The sequence below is a fragment of the Sparus aurata genome, chromosome 21 (genome assembly GCF_900880675.1).
Source record: "Sparus aurata chromosome 21, fSpaAur1.1, whole genome shotgun sequence".
In the NCBI taxonomy this organism is placed as follows: Eukaryota; Metazoa; Chordata; class Actinopteri; order Spariformes; family Sparidae; genus Sparus; species Sparus aurata.
The window spans coordinates 19,006,177-19,029,389 of record NC_044207.1 but is presented as its reverse complement, the minus strand read 5'-3'; the positions used below and the strand labels follow the sequence as shown (position 1 = coordinate 19,029,389).

Here is a 23,213-nt window from a genome sequence, read left to right as displayed (position 1 = left end):
TTTAGATGTGCTCGGTGAACTCATCCTTCGCTTTTATTCTAAGTTAGACCAACTTTTTTTCCACAGTTGGTCAGGTAGCTGGCTAGCTTACGTTAGCTGTGAAGCATTTGCTGCTAAATTAGCTACTACATTCTATCATTTTTATTACTGTGGACGAAGTAAATTCAGTTAGCAAGAGAGTGGAAAATCCCAGCAATCTGCTCATGTTTTATAATTAGTCAGTTAAAGTATTCAAGGCCATACAACCGGGTAAAAATACGTTACTCCATAAATAAAAGTCCTGCATTCAAAGTCTTTAGCTCGCTAAATCTGCTCAAAGTTATTCATATGTACTAATAATGCAGGAAAATGCCCCTGTTATATTACATAAAGGATATTATATTAGCTATAGGACTAATTATCAATGATGCATTTAAGTGTAGTGTTAAAATTAAGCAATTATTCTGATAACTGATTAATTATTTCAGTAATTTTCAAGCATGCCGTGTAAGAATAAACTGAATTTTTAATTTTCAATCATCAGAAAAAAAATCTGATATTTAAATGAATCAAGCTGTCTAAATACATCATCTGGAGCTGTGGCAAAATATATCTGATATATATTCTGACATTTCACAGACAAAACTGTCTTAATGAAGGTGATTATTAGGCGCAGTCTCTGTTTTAAATGTCTTTGTTTAATGTTGCATAGTTTAACCTTTTTGTATGTAAAATCATAATCAGCAATGTAACTTCAGAGTAAGAGGTACCTTGAGCAGATGCAGCTCAGTAAAAAGTACTTTCCTCTGAAATATGAAGTAACATAACATGAAAACACTACACGAATAGCAATCAAGTTACTTAAACTGTTAAACAGTTATGGTGTACATTGTTATGTTTCTAGAGTTTCTTTCCATTCCTTCACTTTTAGATTGCCATTCGTATGCAGTCTCCCGATGGAAACCTGCTCTGGTGCCCCAGTGAGTCTTTGTGGAGCCTGATCACTGACCATGTTACTAAGTCAGAGCTGCAAAAGATCAAAACAGCACTGGGTTATAACCTGGTTCATATGTACACAAGGCTGCACTCTGAGGTAAGACTGTTGTGATGACTACAAATCTTCTCATCCCTCCTGTCAGAATACTGCTGCATACTTGGCCTTTTAGTTTCTCTACAGATTCAGCTGATAGAGCTTGTTTCACACTTAATGTTTTATTCGTTGAAAGAATTCAGATGCTGGGTCCGCTTCTGGTGGGATCCCACAAGAATACCATCACACCATCTGCAAGAATTTCCCTTTCAGCTTGGCTTCAGGGTGAAGCAAAAATTTGCTCAGCTAAGCACTCCTGCCCAAACAATTTATGATCTGTGGTGTTAGGTTGTGTATAGAGGTTAGTTTGGCTGCTTACACTCTTAAATTACAATTCCCAGACTCCCTATTAAAAGTGAAATGTGGGTTAACTGGCACTGAGCTGCAGTGAAGTCCAAAAGTGAGCAAGACAGACATCAATATTTACTTAAGGCCAGCTAAACTCTCGGCCCCAAAACCCCTCACATGGAAAACACTCACAAAAAGACCTCACCCAAGAAAGAGTTGCACGATCGATGACAAAAATCGAGTGTTAAATCGTATTTACAGACACAGGAACATTCCTTTCTAGCATAATAACATAATAGAGGCCATGCCATGTGCACAGGGACACAAAGCATTCCTCTTGTTAGCATTTCTAAATGATACAAAAACCTCCATTATTTGCTGTTTATTGTCCCATATAGTTTTATTTCTTTGCTTTTCTTCTCCTGATCCTTATTTTATTTTCTCTTTTTATCCTGTCATGTGTTTGTTTGACTGAAATCACTCCATCTGTAGATGTTATCACCCTACACTGAGCCAACAGGCCAGGCGCTATTTTCAGAAGAACACATGTACAGAGTCTGCCTTAGTGCTTAAGCAGTGCCATGTAGACGCTGACCACACATGATTCTTGACCACAAGACATTTAAAATTAGGAACTATGAGAGCTTTTTACGTTAAAGCGTGCACACACATAGTCAAATTAAATGTTTTGCATTGCATTGCACAAATGAATTTGAAGCACTATTCAAAGAAGAATTAAAACTAACGTACATCCAGAGTGATGTAGAGTAATTCAGTTAATATACAGACACAATCCTGTCTGCACACACACAGACACACACTTACACACACACACACACACACACACACACACACAAACTGTATACACATAAAAGAGGCCTAGTCAGCTTAGTGAGTCAGGGGGTCGGTGTAACAGGGTTAAAGAGGTTAATACTCGACTGTTAGCAACACATATTGTATGTATTCGTGGAAGGAAAAAGGTGTGTGCATATGTGCACTGTGTGTATCGAGTGTATAACTTTGAGTCTTGCTGTAGTGTTTTTTCACCTACAGTGTGGTGTATGCACTAGCTGGGTGTAAAGCCCTCAGACGGAAAGAACGACTTAGGCTGAGACCTTTAAGACATTTCCAGAGGAAAAAAAGACAAAAACAAAGCACAGAGCACCTTATTTAACTCTCAGACTGGTGCAATACAGGTTTCTTCAGTTATTTATTTTACTGCAGGGTGGATCTCTTCCATTTGTCCTCTGTTTCCTCTGCCCATGTCTGCCTATCTCTGTTCCCGCTTCTCTTGCAGCCATGTAATGAATTCCATCCCTCAGCAAACCAGTGTGAAAAGTAATAGTTGATCTGTAGGCAACTCCTCCATTCCTCCATACCGCCATTCCTCCCTCCATCAAGGTCTCCATTGTCTCCGGCGGTTAGATCAGAGGGAACATTAGCTTTTCTTTTCAAGTCTCTCGACAAGGCCAATCTCTCTTTACCTCCTGCTACACTCTCGCTCCTTTTCCCTCCTCTGAATAAAAATGTGCCCTTTAAGTTAAATGCGGTCCAAAACCCGATTTTAATAATTCAACGTAATGGCTCCTGGTAGGGTTTTTTTTAAATGACAGGTTTCAACAGCGCTCCCTTAAAATTGCTCCAGGATGAGATCAACAGTCTCACAGCAGAGAGAGGAGGAGGAAAAGATCCAGACTTGAATGACTTGTTAGCAAGTGAGCCATGAATCCTGTAACATAAACACCTCAACACCTAAAGGCAGAAAGAGGAAGCCAGTGTAAGTGAAAAGGGCTGTATATGTATGTGTGTGTGTGTGTGTGTGTGTGTGTATGTGAATGCTGGTATGTGACTGGATGCAGGCAAACTCATCAACACATGCAAAGACCAGGAGCAGGGTGTTTAGTATCCTCCAGTGAATTTGTTTGAAGCCTTTATGGCAGGAATGATTGGCAGGCAACAGGTGTGGAGGTGGTAATAGTTTCCAGACTGCACTGAGACACAAATGCACAAATCCACACGCACATCTTCCTCACCTGCTCTTTTTTAACCCACATGATCATTTTATTCTCACTGTTGTTCCTTTCGCCGCTACATTACGGTTAAATGATGGTGATTTTTCAGCTGCTTAGTGTAAAAGTACATCTTTTGTCCTGGGCGCTCAGCCCTCCTATGGGCTAATAGAGGAAGGCATGCATAAAGACTGTTCCTTTCCACTTTTTTCTAATCAAATCCTTGATCTGCAGTGATAATCCTAGAAAAAAAATACAAAGATTAAAAAGCTACATGGTCCTGCAGCAGACATTGCCAACCTAAACTTCGTCATGCTACATGTACACATCCTTCAGTTGCTGAGATGATATGTGACATAGCAAAAGCAAGACATAGTTTACATTCATAGACATAGTATTCTTAATATAGTTACAAAAAATATTAATTATTGATATTTTCACCTCTTACACTTTCACTACTTTTAGTTTAACGATATAAAATGGAACTTTTCTGCTTTACTCGACCAGTGGTATATTTTGTTGAGTTTTGTACTTTATCCCAAATCTTTCCAACAAGGTCGCGGTGCGTTTCATTTTGTTGTTTGTCACTTTAACTTCGGGATTCCGAAGTATTGAAGCTGGCAAAATTGACTAAATGTAATGTCAATAAAGCTTCACTATGTTTACTCTCTATGTTTACTCTCACTATTGTCAGACAATGACGACAACAACTCCAATGATCCCACACTACTTCATGACAACATCAAATTACTTTTGTTGTTATTGTTTCAATTGAGACGTCCCTAGCTGCAGGAATTGCATACTGTCTATTTAAATAGACTAACAAATTCACACTTTTCTTGTTTGTTTGGAAAAACAAGTGCATATATTTGTTGAGCCTCTTGTGTCTTAGCCAGGAAACCTTTACTTAGTTAGAAAAAATAACCTGTACCTACCTGAACTGCTGGTAATGAACAGGTACACTCACAGGATACTGTCTTTTCAGATGTTAGTTATATTTTGGGCTCACTGTGACTCGAAAGAAATAAGATAAGCCTCCCCTGAGACATGAAAAGTCCCACATCATCCTCAGTCAGAGAGGCTGTCAGGGGACGTCACTAGAGATGGATGTCTGGATTACTGCTTGCAGCATATTGCAAGTGGACTGTCCACTCCGTTTTAAAAGTGTAGCTTACTAAATCAAGCTGAGATTGAGAATTTTCCATTAACCACTTATTGTAGGATCATAAACTGTCACTAAGCTGTGGATGACACCTGAACAGACAGAGAAAGTCTGTGACGCTCATCTTGTTAATGTGGTGTTACCATGATAAATTATGTGATGAATAACTCCTGGTTGTCTTCACTTACCATAACAATGATGTTTGCAGGCAAAGTTCTTGCAGAAGAGCCAGCAAGGAAACAATAGCAGCAGGGCAGGGACCCCTCTCCTACGTCAGCAGGGCTCCATTCTGGCTGACCCCCCCGCAATCAAAGAGCTGGTGAGAGCCGAGGTCAAGATGTTACTGCAGGCTCTCAGAGAGAGAGCCAGCAGGGGAGGGAGGTAGGTGAAGGATCTCTCACACATAAATACACTCTAATGTGCATTTTTAATGAGTTATGGAAAAGCTGTGTTTTTTGGAGAACGTAATGAGTTTTACTGTCCCTATTCCAAAAAAGTTGGGTCGCTGTGTAACACATAATCAAAAACAGAATGCAATCATTTGCAAACATTTACACAGTGTTTCTGAGCCCATGTAGTAATATTTTTTCAACAGTCATGTGTGTCACAGAGTGGTAGTAAAGCCCCCTCCTCGCATGTTAACCAATGATGCTTTCGAGGATGCCCCTTTCATACCTAATCATGATACCATCACCTGTTACCAACCAACCTGTTTACCTGTAGAACATTCCAAACAGGTGATGGAGCATTCAGCATATTTTCCAGTCTTTTGTAGCCCCTGTCCTAAACATGGTGCTGCCATCAAAGCATATGTTGGTTTTTTTTTTATCAAAGAGGTTGATGAGAAAAACGATACAACTTTAACTGTGTTGTTAAGTAAATGACAAAAAGGAATAGTTATCTCACATTCGGTTTGATTTATGTTTCACAGAGCGTCCAAACTTTTTTGGAATGAGGGTTGTAGTTTATTCTGACTTGTACAACATGAGGGAACCATTAAAGACAGTCAGAAAGAAGCTGTATTTGATTAAAACTTAGAAGCAGCATGGCGCAAGTAAGTATTATTTTCTATTTATTGTCAAATGTAAATGTATAAACACAGTAAAAAATAACATTATTAAAAATATTATTTTCTCACAGTACAGCTAAATACACATGATTTTTCCCATCAAGATCCATGCGTTAGAAATTTTAAAGAATACAACAAAAATGTTGTGAAACAAATCCTACCTTACAAAGTTAAAGAAAGCAAGAAAAGATTCCTGGATCTGTATTTATCTGGATCCTAATCAAAAGTTAATGTGGTCTATTCTGGGCTGAGACCCACCCCTCATTCAAGTTTTGTGGAAATCTGCTCAATAGTTTTTGTGCAATCCTCCTCACCAACCAACCAACAAATGGGCATGAGTGAAAACAGAGATTATAAAATAGTTCTCACCAACAATAAAACCAATATCTATATCTGATTAAAAAACAAACTTCTACAGCACAGTTGCCAACCATGATTCCTTGTGTATCAGGGCTTTCCACTAAGACACAGACTAGCCAGCCATAATACATAAGTAGCCAGCCGGGGGGGGGGGGTACGATCTTATACACTGGTCTTAAATGTAATAATAATAATAATAATGTTACATTATTATTATTATTATTAGCCTAAGTGTGCCTGCAGAACAGGCAGCCTATATTAATTTCTCAGACATTTGCTCTATTATTATTATTATTATTAATAATATTATTATTATTATCAGCATCAATATCTACTCTATATATCATATTATTATTATTACAAAATATCGCATCTTCTTTTATTCATTAGTGTAACTAAGTATGCCAGACGCTAATGCACCAATAAAAACTGTGATTTGCGCACTGAAAATAATAAATAATAGGCTATACAAGCTCACATAATATTGCATCATGAGGCGTTCTGGGCTTGTAAATATCTTATTGTCGGTGCATGACACCTTCACAGTCTGCAGTGGTGGCTACACAATTAAACACTCAGTGAACGTTTCTCCCTTAGCAACTAATGAAAATACACTCTTAGAGTCCGTTTGGTTTCATTTGTACAACCGACAGTGTTTTTTGATGCCAGCACGTGTCGCAGGTATTGCTAAATGGACCTGGAAGACAAGAGTGGATTACCGGTGACAAAATAAGCGTATTATGGTGAGCCCTGCTTCTCGCCTCCGACGGCCGACACAATATTCAAGATAGATCAATGAAGTCGGCGATGATCGGAGTAATTTGTGATTATTATCAGTACAAGCACAGCGAATCACAATTTTAATGAGTGCGGTTCAGTTTGACATTATTGTCAGTCTGTTAGAAAAACATTTAACTTTATTAAAATCGAAAAATAATAGTCATTAAAGTAGCCGGCTGGAGTTAACTGTGTAGTCGGCTATATGGCCGGCAGCCGGCGCTTGTGGAAAGCACTGTATTCTGCTGGGACAATGTGGGATTAAATCAGTTGTCATGGAAAAAGTCATTCTGCAAACTAAATAGATATCAGAAAAAAATCCACCACTGGTTAATAACAAGGAATATCGTAGCCATCTAAGAAGAACACTAAGCACTGTGTCGGTCCCCAGTTTTACCGCACAGCAAAAATGTTGCCACACACAGTTTGACAGTGAACTCTCAACTTAATGAAATTAAATTCACTTTTCAACATTCCTTTTAAATTTAAATGCAGATTAAAGGTTTGAATGTTACAGACTTGTTTAAGCAGATAAACAGTCGAAATTTCTTGATCTAATTTGTTTGTTTTTTTTCCATCATGAGATTTTCTTCCTCTCCAGTGTAGGTTAAGACCCTGCTCTCACTCTCCCTGCGTCATTTTTCCCCAAACAAAGAGTGCCATAAAAAAGCTTTATTGTGTTCCTTCGTCAGTTACAAATGAGATGGAAGGCAGAGGAACAAAGGTTTTTGGCACAGGGATGTTGCAAACTGGTATGGGAATTGTGGAACAATAGGACAATTATAGCAGGGAGACTTCTAGGCATTCCCCTCCAAATTCCAAGAAAAACTCACCTAGATTTAAAGACCATGTCCCTTCTGGCTTTATTGGATTAAAGATGTGTTGAATTTTTTAATATCCATCTTTAAATTGTTAAGACTTTGTGTACAAAATTACTTCCTCATTCAGTGAAACGCTCACATGGATAATGCCATTTTTAATGATACACAACCATCAGGGAGTTATAAGCTCCTAAAGGGGTGTTAATTCTTCCTAATTGTTTGGTTTTTAATATCTACAGCTACAACTCAGGTCAGAGATGGGCTTGTAGCAGTTGGCAATTTAATGACATGTATTAAAATACTCTAAGAATCCCATAAAAAGAGTTGGCAGGATAATATCAGTCAGTAACACTGCAGCACATCCTTCCATTTCGTTACATAAATTAGGCTGTTAAATTGTTAAGTGTTTGTGAGGATGTGCGAGAGTGTGTTAGAGGCCAACTGTGCATGAGCTGGTAACTATCCCAGCAACGAGCTCGCTGCTGCCAGGAATGTTGCCCCATGTCACCTCTCAGGTTTTGCTGAGGCCTTTAAAAGCACAACATAAGATGGATTGTTCTCCGTTTTAGTGGCAAACCATTTATTGCCTGTCAATTTGCTGACATCATTTTTAATGTGATTTTCCTTCTTTTCTGTTTGGGTTTGTGTTACAACTTGTGAACATGGTTTTAGGGTTGTTGTTTTCTTGTGTGTGTATTTGTGTGCTTATTTTGTATATAACATTATCCCTGGTCCTATTTATGGATCCACTAGTCTAATAGATTTTTGCCATGTTGACCATGGTAATCTGTAGAATATAAATTAATATTTTACTAAAATAACAAATGTACTGAATTTGTTTTGTCTTATTTTCTCCATCTTAAAACAGTACGAAGAGTGTAGAGCTATGCTAGCAGCTATGTTACTCTGTACTCAGGCAAAGTAGTGGTAACCATGCAAACTGATATCCATGATGCTAATCTGCTTACAGTGACAATGCAGATGGCAGATATTTAATGGTGTTTATTGTGTGAGCTTGCTAACATACAATTGAGCACTAAACACAAGTAAAGTTGAGGACGATATGAATTCTATTACTGGCCATGACAGCGTCGGCCAGTAACTTGTTACTTTGTGAGTCTGTGCGTTTGTTCCATGACAGCAAAATGTGGTCCTGGATATATTTTGTGGTAGGAACTAACACAGAAGCGATTTATTGTTGGGTGTTTATAGGTCTGTCTGTCAATGCAATACCATCACAACCAGTGGATGCGGTTATGAAACTTCACTGGTATGTAAAGGCCAACTTCAAAGATGGATGTGTTGAGAAACTGAAATTTTTTTTGATGCTTCTAGAGGAAAACTCAGAAGAAAAACAAAGTAATTACAATTCATCTTGATGAAAAGAACTGTATTTATATGTCAACGTTTTGTAGAAAACCTAACCACAAAACAAAACATTGCACTCAAAAGAACAAATGTTCTTTTTCACCCTCCAGGGGCCTGATTGTCTGAACAAAATTGCATGGATATTATTGGATATTTCAGTTTGAACCAAAGCGGTGGAAAGATAGACCAACATTGCCATCCCTAGAGCCACAGTGCTAGCATTGCTTAAATCTGTTGCATTGTTGTGTGTGTTTTTACTCAAATTGACAATTGAATTCTTCCCTCAGTGTAGTCCCCTGCTCATACCTAAGATAGGGCATGCATCAAAGGAATATGATTTATAATGTAACACTGGTGCTTGTAATACCAACTCGGTTGACAAGCAGTCCTACTGGAGTTTCTTTAAAGGCAGGATAAAATTCAAGGCCTGATGTTCAAGTTGACAATCCAATATCCAAAAGGCCACAGGTCTGATGCCCACAACAGCACTGTGTCTTATTGAAGTGTCAACGAGCAAGACACATCACAAGTCACTCTTGTGAAGTGCTTTGGCGGCAATGTAAATGGATTAGAGAAAGTCCCGTTCAAAGGAGAAATATATCCCATTGTTACTGGCCGTGTAGGAACACAACCAAAAAAAAGTGTTTGTGCCACACACACACTGTGCCTGCACAAATCTCTTTATCTCTTTGAAGTTGGCTTCGGTAGACTTGCTGACCTTGATACTTGGCACTGTGTGTGTTTGTGTGTGTGTGTGTGTGTGTGTGTGTGTGTGTGTGTGTGTGTGTGTGTGTGTGTGTGTGTGTTTCAGGCCTTTGATCGTTCAGTTAGGCTAAGTCCCCAGTGTAGCTGAATAGCTTTCTTGAATAAACCGAACACACTTGCCCGTAATAACACTTCCACTTAAAAATGCACTACAACCCTCTGTTTGTCAATTTAGTTCAATTTAATGTGCTTTGTCAGGAAGGGAGTTGTTGCCAAAGCATCAAGATGCAGACCAGCATCTTTGTCTCTCTCTTTATCTCCCTTGGATATTATTTTTGTGTGTTATAAGTAATTTACCGGACTTATTAGCCAAGAATACTTTCCTTTATTTGCATCAAACAACTAACTCACCGACTAATTAAAGTAAAGTCAACTGAAGGCTGTCAAAAAATTGCTCTCATCCTCATACCAGATTTTTACCATGAGGGTGTGTGAGTGGGTGTGAACCTTGTAAAAGTCAACTGATTTATATTATTGACCTCCTCTTGTGTGGTCCTGATGCCCCAGTCATCCACCCAGCCACACACACACACACACACACACACACACACACACACCTCGACACAAACTCCATGTCATTGTCTGAAGGCTCGAAAAGATGCGTTTTCCCTCATGTATGGGCTGTAAGGTAAACCAAACTTGACCGCGCTGTCACCCCGCCTACAGCTGCCTACACCATCTGCTTGTTTCTCTTTTTCCCACGGATCATTCAGAAAATAAAATGCAGCTTGTCCTTATTTTTTACTTTTTGAGATCTGTTTTTTTTTTTTTTTTCCATGACCATCATTGTTGATATTGTAAAATTATATCTCACAATAGATTTCTCATAAATTCACATGTTCTGTGGCCTTTATGGAACAGAAAGCACCTCTTAGATCATCCTGCAAGAAGCAAGAATGTGGTTATTGTTCAGTAGTTCAATCAATCGATTTTTATTTGTACAGCACTTTTCATATAGGTTAGTGCAAATCAAAGGACTCTACAGATTTGTGAGTTTATATGCTGTAAAGTGTAGAAATACAATAAAAACATTTAATAACAAGAGTACGTTATATAGTTATGATGTAGTTATAAGTTTGTGTTTATAGATATCAACACATTCAGCTGGTCTCAGCCTTTTCTTTTACAGCCCAAAACTAATTCAAATAAACACTGAAAGCTGCAGATACAGTAAACTGACTTGTGTAAAGTCTCTCTTTGTTTGTGCTGTTGCTATAGAGAAGGCGAGGAGCTTGTTTTGCGGTACAAACCTAAAACGGTGGACTATGCTCTGGGTCACGTTGACAGCTGTTTTAGAAACTGTAGCAACCCTGAAGAAGGTGATGCTGGAAGCAGGTAAGTAATGCTGATGAAACACTGTTTGAATGTTTTTTTACAACTAGTTTTTGCATGATGCTCCTTTTTTTTTTGGTTACTTTTCCTTGATGTCCTTTCTTTCAGACCAACCTCTCAGTGTTCAGTTCAGTCCAATGCCGAAGATGAGATTGAGGCAATGAGAGACAAACTGAATATCTCTGACATTGACGAGGTGGTAGACCGACTCAAGTAAGTTGCATAGAGCAGTGTTTCCGCACCTGTCTACTGCCTGACTGATACTGGATTTCTGAGGCTGATAGTGATATTTGTGAGTTAAGAGTCAGATAAGGATAAATTGACTGATGGTAAACAGATAAGCAACACTATTGATGTGGCTCCATTAGACTGGTCATTTTAAAGGATTGTAAGTGCTGGTTTTATTGATTGACAGGTCTTTGCTGCAATTGTTGTCACTTATTAGCCAACATATACATTCATTTTTTTTTTAAAAAGCTATTATTGAAAAAGCTCTCTACATGACCCTTTTAAACAAAGCACCGTCTCCTCAACCCGCTTACCAGAAATAAGGTAGGTCATGTGCATTTCTGCAAACCACAGATATTGAAAACTTTACATTTCATTATTTTCAATTTTCTGATTTATGTTGTGATAACATTGTGCTTATGCTCTGGTTAGCTTTAGTCACAAAAAGTACTTGGTTAGGGGAGGGAAAAGATCATGTTTCGGCTTAAGATACCTGTTTTGGTCCCAACAAACATAGCTGGAGATGTCCTGATTTCTCATCAGAAATGTCTGTTTTTGCTCCCGAGGTCTGCAAACATATCCAGTGGTGTCATGTTTACAAATGCTAAATCGCCATTGTCCTTTCTCAAAAATATCCAGTGGTTTGTATTTATAAATGTTGACATGCAGTCTGGAATTGCGGTCACTGGCTTGGCAGCCTTCTCACCTTTAACTCCACCACCATGCCATCCACCTCCCGATTGGACAGTCAGGACATAAACATGTAACGCGAGCATCATGTGACATTGTTGTAAAGATGTCAGTATTGAACATGCACCTATGACAGGTAAAAATGTGAACATATCAGTGGTTTGCAGAAACATTAACTGCCAACCATTTATCCTGGTGAATGGCTGATGTACTATTTACATCATGAAATTGTAAATATTTTGATCCAAGGGAATCAAACTTTCCTTTCTGTTTTTGTTGAACCACCCTGTCATCATGAAGTCATAACACTTTTTGAGACCCATTGGGTGGTCTGGACCCTCAGGTCAGGAACAACAATGTATACAGACTGACTTTCATCACACGAAGAAACATTCTTCATCTTAGATCTATATTACTTACTAGCAGACACATATCATGCATATTGCGGAGTCCTATATGTTTTTACTGTTCATGACATATTTGTGCTCTTCACCGAGGAATCTCCGTTTCCTCAGTTCTCTCCTTAATTTCCCCTCAACTCTCCTCTGTGCTTCTGTGGCTGCCCTGCCTCCTTAACACTCCATCCCTCCCTTTCCTTCCTCCATCCCTCACTTGGAGGCCCACAGGGAAATACAGTCACTGGGGCTACCTTGAAAGAGAGCCTCCCCCCTTTCTCTCTTTTTCTCCCTCGTTCTCCCATTTCCTGACTCGACCAGAACAAAAGGCCCCATTGTCAGAAAATGGATCCCAGAGCGGGCAGAAGTTTCTTTTTTCATCTGAAAGAAGTGAAATAAAGTCCACGATGGTTATGTAACCAGAGAAGGAGAAAGTGTGCATGGGGGAATAAAGAAAAATGGGACACTGTATCCACAGTACCCTTTATGAACTCTGCAGAGGACAAATTCTGACCAAGCTCACCTAAACTGTTGTCACTGCCTCAGCTGTGTGATGGTTTTCATCATCAATCAATGGGTTAATTTCTACTGCTTTTGAACAAACAGCTTTTATTTAAGGTGGCTGTGTGTGAGTGTTGGGACTGTTAAATGCAGAAGTTTCCACTTTGACCCAGATTTTAGTTCTTGGCTCAATGTTTTTTTTAATCAAAAACAACTGGAGTAGTGATTATAAACATACACTATCTGTGTGTCTGCCTGTATGTCTGTCTCTATAGGGCTATACTCATAGAGGAATGTGAAGCGTTGAAAAGGCTGGTGAAGCATTTCAAGGTAAGAAGAACAGGATGGAAACCACACCATCTACCAAATGATTCTTTAATCTTTTTTGTTTTTCAGCTGCCAGGCCAACACTGATCCAAGTCCCAGTTATTTATGGTAAAGCAGGCCAAATCCAAAATATTGATTCTCTGTATCGATGCAGTTGTTTACAGAGAAATCAAAATCCATATAGTGTAAGCATCCTGAGTTATGAGGCCATGTTGTACTTGCTGGTCCCCTTAGAGCCTCACTTTACCCTCCAACATACTGCAAGAAACTCTCAGCTGGTTATGAAACAGACTCAATGTAATACTAATGACCTACATGAGCAAACAAAACCATCAGTGAGAAGATTGGCTTCTTCAATATAGTTATTCTTAATTCCTGGCACCAAAATGGGTTCTGAAAATGTAAGTGCTTTTATGGCAAAGTGCTGAGAATGACGGAAAGAAGCTGCTCTGTAGTCCGGTGGTACGACAGTGGATACTTCTGTTATACCAGACAGCAGCAGAACCACCCACTTTATGTTGGTCTTGCTTCATAGACAAATACTACTACAAATAGAAGCATTACCTCATCGCCACACGTCCTACAAACAGCCACATGCACTCCCTTCCAAAATGGATGCACACGTTTGCCAGAACAAGCTCTTTGCCACAGGAGACGGTGGTGCTCATGCTACTTAAGTCCTCAGCTGTAGCCCGAATCAGCACAAAAATAAATCTCCCTGTAACTGCTTTAAATTTCTCTAAGGTTTCTTTGTATACAGAAAAAGTTCACATTGCACAATACTGCATACTGTTTGCTCTCTTGCTTGTTGTAGAGTTCATTGTAGCTGCAATATCATTCAAAAGGAAATAGTCTAACTATGTAAACTCAGAAGGGACACTTTACCAGAATGTAAAATTACATTTTGGGGATTTTAAAGGTTAGTTCCAGTTCTTAGATCCAACTTGTGCAATTATTAGTTCATAATAGAGCATGCATGACTACTGCATTTCAGAAGTCATCGACTTATCCCATTTTCCCATATTTTTTCCCATAACAATGATCAACTCTTTCAAATTGTCTAAAAACAACAAGGGTTAACAAATGTAGGCATTACATTCGTTGAAATAACGTCCTCGATTGGGAGGGGCTGTGATCTGATTGGTCTACACCTCCTGGAAGCTTGTGTAAAGTGGAGATAATGTTTCATTGCAGTAACAGTGCAACTGCTTATTTCTTTCTCACACAACAAGATAAGAAAATGATTGTTGAAACAAATCTACATTCAACAACAACCACAGCTGTGTCCACCATCTTTTGTTATAAGGCCATTTTGAAAGCTCTAAATATCCTACAGTGCTTTATGATGTGCCTTGTTACTGCACTGTGTTCAAACCACAGATGAACAGTTAGTCTACAACAACGCACAGTGTGAAGATAGTTAAACAGACAATTCATCTATAAAATTCCTAATTGATACACAACTATAGTATAATTAAATAAGGTATTTTCTACATAATGTATTTTCTTCTTCAACCAGGGGCACTCTTCTTTGCCCTAGCAAAATATTTATTTTTTTTGTGTCCCTCAGGTAGACCTGCTAACTCTCTGTTGGCACTGAAATTCTTCCAAGGTTTCCATATACGCAGACAAACACAAACTCAAACTTACGCACACACAGGAAACCTGCGAGGGCCCAGTCTAAGCTTGTTTTTCCATCTGTCTGGCCAAGGGCTTTGCAGTACTGAGTAACATCGATCTCCTTTCAATCACTCAAATTACTGCATACATACAGAGAGATTTAGACACACGCACACATTAACAAAGGGACACACATGCATGCCTGCAGTCTAGCTACACTGTCATGCTTGTCTGGCATTATAAGAGAACCAGAGAGTGAGTTAGTCTGAGGCCTGATGTGGAACTTTTTCTGCAGACCAGATGTGGAAGTTATCTCTCTGTAGCCTCTGTGTGTGTATGTGCGTGTCTGTTGAAAAATGGAAAAGATGTATATAGATGAAAAATTACTGACAATTGTCTTTCAAAGGACAAAAGGGAATATGGTCTGCGCACGTTGACATCAAAATCCCATTGCAAGAATAAATAGCACATACTGCGTCTGAGGAAAACCTCAGCAGGCATTTTTCGCTGAAGCAAAAACAAAGTAAAACTGGGCGTAGAAGAGGGTGGAGGAGGCATTATGAGCATTAAGTGTCCTTACCCCACAGTGTGTTGTGCCAGTCTTAAGAACCTTAGGGTGTGAAGATAAGTGCAAATGGTCACCAAGCAGAAATGTGGCACTTGGAAGGAATCGTCTCTTCCAGTGAACAGTTGCTCTTAAGTGCGTGAGCAGGTGGTGCTCAAGGTGGTGCTATGTTCTTTTTGTTGCACTCACTTTATTTGCTGCAGCGGTGGACGATGGTTGCTGTGTGGTGCAAGGCTTTACTCTTTGTGGATCTTCTGTGAGATTTCAGTTTTTTACTGTAAAATGAATCTTTATAGAATCCTACATACTGAAAACGAAAACCACATTACTCTTTCAATCAGACACTAATACACTGCTCTAAATTGCCAGTGCCCGAACGTGTTGGGGGAAAAAAAAATGGATTTTATACCAACAAAACATTGAACCCTCACATTTTTTCGATGATGATTGTTCACGTGTTTTTCTGTATTTTCAAGGCCAACTGTAATTAGCTGTCTGAAGCAGTTTTTGCTGTCTTTAGTGGTCGCAAATGTGTTAAATGACAAGAAATATTGTTTGTCATTACAGTGTACAGCACATTGTTTCAAGCATTGTTTGACTTTCTCATCAACATCATGTTTGACGCCACTGAGATTGTTATTGATTCAATTATATAGGGTTTTAGCCATTAAATTGAGCCAAATAAGGCTTTAAGCGACTTATTACGGTCTGATCAAATTGCCTTTTAAGTGCATCTTGTTGCTGCAGATCATAAATAAACATAATAATCATAAAAAAACAACTGTAATGACCTATTTTGGCCTATCGCTTTTTCCAGCAGCCATCCCAGACTTCCACATGATAATAATAGCAAACATCCAAAATAACTTGGTAATCAGCAAAGCACACAGGAAAATTCCAGATACAAAGAGACATATAAGAGTTTATCAAAAATACATCTTATATATAGACTATATATAATGATAAAGTATAGTTCTGTTCTGCCAGACAGCAGCCATGGAAACTAGTGACAGTTGTGACTTGTGTCTGTACTTTTTGATATTTCTACTTGAGACTCTCTTTCAAACTAAACACCAACTGAACAATGTTCGTGCGCTGATTGAACAGAGACGGATGGCGAACTGCTTCCACGCCAACATCCGGAACTTCAACGCCTGTCAAAGCATCGCACCTGAGAGGGGCAAAACATTTGCGTTGCCAGAAGGGTGTCATCTTCCCATTATCGAATTCACACTGGACAAAAAAAACCTTCTCACAGCCACTATCATCTGGCTCTTGTCTCCAGTGGGGGAGAGGAAAGGACTCGTTCATTCCCAGGTTGAATGCCTCTGCAGTAGTTACAGGCTTGAGTAATAATGGAAACATGATCTTGGAATAATTAATGTGCTAAATGAGAATACTTCCACTGACATGTCACACAAGATGGACATGTGGTCAGTCCTTTTAACCACTAACCATCAGCAATGGTCAGAGTATGACCTGCATACACTGACCTCACTGAATAAAACATTGGCATTTGACTGGTGGAGCTTGTATGAGCAGCTGCTGAAACCAGTTGATGGTAGATTTTCTGTCAGAATGATGACAGTTTTTACTGGTGGTTCGGCTGGATCATGATGAAAAAGATGGCAGCCATCAGTGGCAGGTTTCAGCTGGATTTTAAAGCAGGAGTGGCGCCAATTGTCCTGCTGTTTCTGGTTCTGTACCAGTCGAGGGGAGTGGGGTGTTACGCTGGCCGCACAGAGCTGAATATGGGTTCTGGAGATTCAAGTTTGAGATAATGACAGTAACATACAAGCTTTCCTAAAATACCAGCAAACAGCGCCACAGTAATGGGTTGAAACCCCACATGGACCACAAAGCCTATTTTCGGATAGTGTGTGTATGTGTGAGCATGTGTGGCGTGCGTGTGCTTTAGAGTTGATTTCACTTGACTGTCAGAGGAGCCACACATACTCCGTCTGCAGCTCTGAAACACAACACGAGGAGCTTTGGGTCTGAATCCCACCGGGGAAAATAGACCGAAAATATATGTTTTAACTGTAAATCTCCAGGCTCTGGGTGTGTTTGGGTTAGTGTATGTTTGTGTGAGAGAGAGAATGTGTGTGTGTGTGTGTGTGTGTGTGTGTGTGTGTGTGTGTGTGCGTGCGTGCGTGCGTGCGTTTGTACAATGGACTATATATGCATCGTCTGTGTGGTTGCTATAAAGGCTCTCTGTTGGTGTTTGCGCTGATTTAAAATGAGGAGTGGAGGCTGCCAGTCACTCATAACAAACACATGTGGAGCACTTTTCACACACACTTACACACACAAACACACACACAGCACTATGGTTTTCATTTTCTCTGTATATAGATATTTGAGGCCAAATTATGATGGAACACTGCTGCTCAATCGTTTAGTGGTCACACACACACACACACACACACACATACACACATTCCTTTTCTATTTCTCCCACTTTTATTTTTATCCGTTTTTCCTTGTCCCTTTGCTATGTTTAATACATTTACCTCCTCCTTTGCCTCTTATTCCTCTTCAACTACTGTCACTACATTGAACTTAGTCGTATTCTGTGAGGTGAAGAAAACTCAAGCGGCATGAGTAACACAACTGTTTTTTTCTGGCAGGAAAATATTAAACAAAAGACTCAAGGTGATGGATCAGAGCCTACACTTGCAGGTGAGTCCTTTTACCGACTGTTTGGTGCTTGCTGCCATCTGGTGGCACATTGTTGTTTCACACATATTTAAGATAACTTTATCTCCTCCGACCCATTTCATTTTTTGATTTACAGATGAAATGGTTACACTGATCATTTTAACCCTCCCTCCATTAGCTGGTAGAACTCATTCTGAAACATATAGTAGAATATTTAAAAAAAAGAGCAATTGAGGACTCCAGCCAAATCCATCTAGTCCGGGCCAAATGACAGTCAACTAATTTGAGTACATTAGAGAGCAGTCTGGGTGGAACTGTAATTGAGTTAATTTTTATCGCTCGAAAAATGACTACTTTCTTTTTCTTATGCACACAGTGATTGCTATCATCCGATGGTTTTCTGAATGTGTATTTCAGTCCTGCTTCAGAGTGATGGTTTTGGACTCAATAATCAGAGTGCTGTTGTGTTATTTAACGTGCAGAGTTGAAAGAGCTTAGAGGAGCCATTCAAATGGACTTGGAGCTCTACCCCTCATCGTTGGCTGCTCCACCGCCAGCTTCCTCCCCGCTCCCTCTGAGGGATTTGAAAAGCAGGTTCAGGTTAGTATGTTAGGCTTTCAGGACTCCCAAAAAAAGACCAGTGGAGGAGTAGAAGCACATTTTAAAATGAATTTGATCCCAAATTAATGTGAATGAAAAGAAAAACGAAAGATAGGACTTAACAAAAGAAAGCTTGGGCACTTAAACAACCCACAACAAATAAGTAGCTAAAAAGAAAGCAGCTTTAGCTGCCTTTGGTTAATGGACTTGCCCTTTCACCCAAAGAACGTTTTACTTTACTTGTATGTACATGACTGTAAACTATAGGTTGGACCAATTAGCAGCCTGATTATCGGATCTAATTAAACATTTTTCGAATTTGGAATCAGTGTTTTTATTAACCTGAATACTGATCAAATTAATTAATTTAAAAAATGTACTTTTTTTGGCTCTGATGTAGCATGCAAAGTAACTAGTAACTAAAGTTTTCACAAACCTTAGAAGAGTAAAAAGTGTTTTGCCTCCAAATTGTAGTGAATTGAAAGTATAAAGTAGCAGAAAACCTGAAGTTCCAATATTGGTTGAAGGTACTACGATGTGAGCAGGGTCTTTTTTTTTTTGAACACTTTATTTATAAGTTTTTTAAGTATAGACCACACAGAAAAACAACAAAGTACACAGAGCACAGCAAGACGAGACAAAACAAGACAAGACAAGACAAACTGCCAGCCCACAGTAACATAAACATTTTTTTAAAAAAAATACAGTCATAAAAGTCAGTCCACGTACTGAATCAAGAGTACAGAGGTAGATTTAAGGTCCAAGGCAAAAGTCCAAAGAGCCAGGATCAAGGGAGTTCAAGGAGAGGCTTGGATGTACAGAGCACAATACAATCGGTACAGAACAAAATAGGACAGAATAATATAGTCCAGCGTAACTAGTCCAGGGGATCAAGTTTATCACTTCGAATGTATTCAATAAAGGGTCCCCAGACTTCAAGGAACTTGTGGTGAGCGTCAGACAAAGTATATCGAATTTCTTCCAGGTAAATACAGGAAACCATATCATTCAACCATTTTTTAAAACAAGGAGGGGAAGCCGATTTCCAGTCTCTAAGAATAACCCGTTTTGCTACGACCATACCAAACATGAGAGCTTGTTGTAATGAAGAGGGGAGAGTGAGAGAAAATTTAGAACAGCCCAATATTATCAGGAGACTGTCAGGGGTCAACTGTTCGCTGTATATGACACTGTACAAGTTGAAAATATCATGCCAAAAAATCCTAAGCTTAGGGCAGGAACAAAAAAGGTGACCCAGAGTCCCAACGTCTGATTTGCATTTATCACATATAGCCGAGACAGAAGGAAAGATCCTATTCAGCCTGGTCTTGGAGAAATGCAGCCGGTGGATGACTTTAAACTGAATAAGTTGAAGTCTAGCATTGATAGAGCAAGATTTGATCTTAGTCAGCCCCTGAGCCCACAGCACATCCGAAATCTCCTCACCGATGTCCGATACCCAAGCTTCTTTAATGTGGAGAGATGGGGCTGCCAAACTAAAAAGACTAACGAACTGAGAGATCAGGCGTTTGGAGGTGGGGGGTTTGGTCATTAGCTCATAGAAGACGTGTTGTTCAGGCAACGTTTCAAAGTGAGGGATCGACTGCCTGACAAAATTTCTGACTTGCAAGTATCGAAAAAAATGGCTGGAAGGGAGACCAAATTTTGTCTGCAGTTGGGCAAAGGTCGCAAAGTGGTCGTTAATGTAGAGATCTATGATGGCTGTCAGGCCTTTGTCGGACCATTGTACAAAGGCAGCATCCATCATGCCTGGTTTAAAATAAGGATTCTGACAAATAGGAGCATAGGTGGACACACCAGGAAGGTCCAACACACCCTTAATCTGTTGCAAAATCTTAAATGTATTACGCATAACGAAATCATCCTTAAAACATCTAAAAGGTACATTTTGTTTGGAGAACAGAATGGCTGCTAAGGAGGCACCTGCACGCACTGAAGCTACATGGGTCTCAATTTCAGGCCAAATGGGATGGAGGGAGCCTGCTTGCTCTGCAGAAGCCGCAGAGTGACTCCAAAAAACCAATGCTCTGGCATTACAGGCCCAATAGTAATGGTGGAAGACAGGAAGGCCGAGGCCTCCCTCAGCAGTAGATTTCTGCAGGTGCGCCTTAGAGATACGAGAAGGTTTGTCAGCCCAGATGAAGGGAATGACGATGGAATCTAACATCTTGAAGAAAGAGGTAGTAAGATATATGGGTATGTTTTGAAAGAGATACATAAATTTGGGGAGAACAACCATCTTGACAATATTGACACGTCCTATTAGTGAAAGAGGAAGGAGTTTCCACCTATCTATCATGATTTTGAGTTTACCGATTAGGTCAGCAAAATTCAACTTAAAAAGGAGCTTTGGGTTCCTGGTAATGTTGACCCCAAGATACGTAAAGTACTCGGTGGATACTTTAAAAGGCAAACTGTTGAGGAAGGCAGAGTCAAGCCCATCAGACAGAGGCATAAACAGACTTTTTTCCCAGTTAATGGTAAAACCAGAAAGCTGTCCAAAATTCTTTATAAGACTTAAAAGTGGACTGAGAGACAACCTTACGTCCGATAAAGTCAGGATCACATCATCTGCATACAAACCTATAGGGCTATCAGATATACCATCACCGATGCCAACGATCTGAGGACAAGACCTAATGGAGATAGCCAGAGGCTCCAAAGCGAGAGCGAAGAGCGGGGGAGAGGCTGCATCCCTGTCTAGTCCCACGTTGCAATAAGAAAGGTGGAGATCTGTCATGGTTAGTCAAGACCGACGACTTGGGGCAAGCATACAGCATTTTTAAAAGGGTCATGAATTTATCGCCAAAGCAAAATTTTCTGAGGGTCGCAGAATGTATCTCCATTCAATTTGGTCAAAAGCTTGCTTAGCGTCTAATGAAATAACGGCAGAGTCTGATGGATTTGTGGAATACATAATGTTAAGTAAACGACGAGTATTGGAGAAGGAGAACCTCTCTGGGATAAAGCCGTCTGATCGGGGTGGATTAACGTGCCAATATGTTTACTTAATCGGTTAGTCATTACTTTTGCGACAATCTTTTGGTCGCTGTTTAACAGGCTTAAGGGGCGATACGACGCGACATTAGTACTGTCCCTATCTTTTTTCAGGAGAAGGCAGATATTGGCGTCATATACACTATTGGGAAAAATTCCATCTGTCACAGGAGCAGGGTCTTTTAAGGGGATTTTTAAGGGGAGTGGTCCTGCACTGAGTGGCTTGTTGAGGCTTTCCTACAGTGGAAACGTGGCTTTAGACAGCTGCTAGAGCCAGTCTTCCTGCTCCCGCTATACATGGTCTTCCAATCAGGCCTGACCAGTGGATGAACCAGAAACTGCGCATAACACACATCAGAATGAGAAGAGCTGCACATGGTGATCAGTAGAGGGACAGCGTAACACTCACATTGTACAGCTGATACCTGAAATAGCTACTTCCCAACTGCTCCTATGATGTTGCTATTTATATATAAAACCAACTCTTTTAACTGTTCTTCGTTTCATTTTCTTCATGCAAGAAAATGTTTTTTGATCTAATTCCCATTGTGATTCTTTTCTCCCAGTCTGCCAGCAGCACAAAGGGTTTCTGAGGAGACGCTGAAAGCTTTAAATACTACATCAGACCTAATGCGACCACATCCACCACCTCCTCGATGCCAAACCAAACCCAGGCCACCGTTGGGTGCTCCTCCTAGCAAGACCTCTGCAAAGGTTAAACTAATTAATAGTTCCTCACTATCTCGGACTCATGGACAGCCCAGAAGCGTATCGGCTTCTCCTGGACTTAGGAAACCACAAACAGCTATCTGCAACAGAATTGCTTCTTCTTGGCATGCAAACAGCCACATCCCCACTTCACTTTCAGGGCCTGTCGGTGAACAGATAATGGTTCAAACCACACACAACTGCAGTCTTTCTCCAGAGCAAGACAGTGCTGATCTCCACTGCAGGAACCCCAGTTGTAATCCTAGTTTTCAAACAAAGACTCCAACTATCCACGAAACCCATCCATCATTCAGTCGCAGCATTCACAGCCCAGGCAGAAAGTTCGATTTGTCACCGCAGACTGTGAGAAGAGGCACTGCAACCTGGAGGCGAAGACACATCAATACTATCACCTCATCCCCTCACTGTGATGCAGCCAATACCAGCAGCAGCAGTGCCGAGCACTCTGTGTCAGCGGCAGGGAAATCAAAGACACAAAATAGTACCTGTAGAGGTAGTTTAGTGTCAACAACAGTGCAGGCAGACAATGACAGAGGGAAGAGTACTCCTGAGAGTCTTCATTCTTTAGGTGGCAGCAGGAAGAGCAACGCTGGACTCGATAGAAATAAAAACGGTCATCTTGGGAAGGATGTCACCCAACAGCAAAGTTTAGTAGCCACAGTTTGACAGATCGCTCTCACATTATCCAGGAAGCAGTGATGCGAGACAGACGACCTTTGTGTAATCACCAAAGAAAATAGTTTGAGTGCTTCTAAATTTGCGTGGATTAAATATTTGTTTGGAACATGCGTGTTGTAAAGAGAGGTAACAAGTGATGCATCCCTGCTTTTATAAAATAAAAAGAAAGTGTTATAATTAC

At 40.0% G+C, this 23,213-nt stretch overlaps 1 protein-coding gene across 1 annotated transcript in view; it reads left to right on the top strand.

Annotated features, from left to right (window-relative positions):
- ccdc24 (coiled-coil domain containing 24) overlaps window positions 1-23,213 on the top strand; it is a 23,411-nt gene extending 198 nt beyond the window's left edge. The window contains exons 2-9 of the mRNA XM_030402614.1: window positions 911-1,072; window positions 4,737-4,909; window positions 10,907-11,023; window positions 11,129-11,233; window positions 13,110-13,164; window positions 17,977-18,028; window positions 18,490-18,607; window positions 22,192-23,213. Coding sequence (XP_030258474.1) covers window positions 923-1,072; window positions 4,737-4,909; window positions 10,907-11,023; window positions 11,129-11,233; window positions 13,110-13,164; window positions 17,977-18,028; window positions 18,490-18,607; window positions 22,192-23,020 — 1,599 coding nt within the window. The 5' untranslated portion in view covers window positions 911-922 and the 3' untranslated portion in view covers window positions 23,021-23,213. The remainder of the gene's footprint in view (window positions 1-910; window positions 1,073-4,736; window positions 4,910-10,906; window positions 11,024-11,128; window positions 11,234-13,109; window positions 13,165-17,976; window positions 18,029-18,489; window positions 18,608-22,191) is intronic.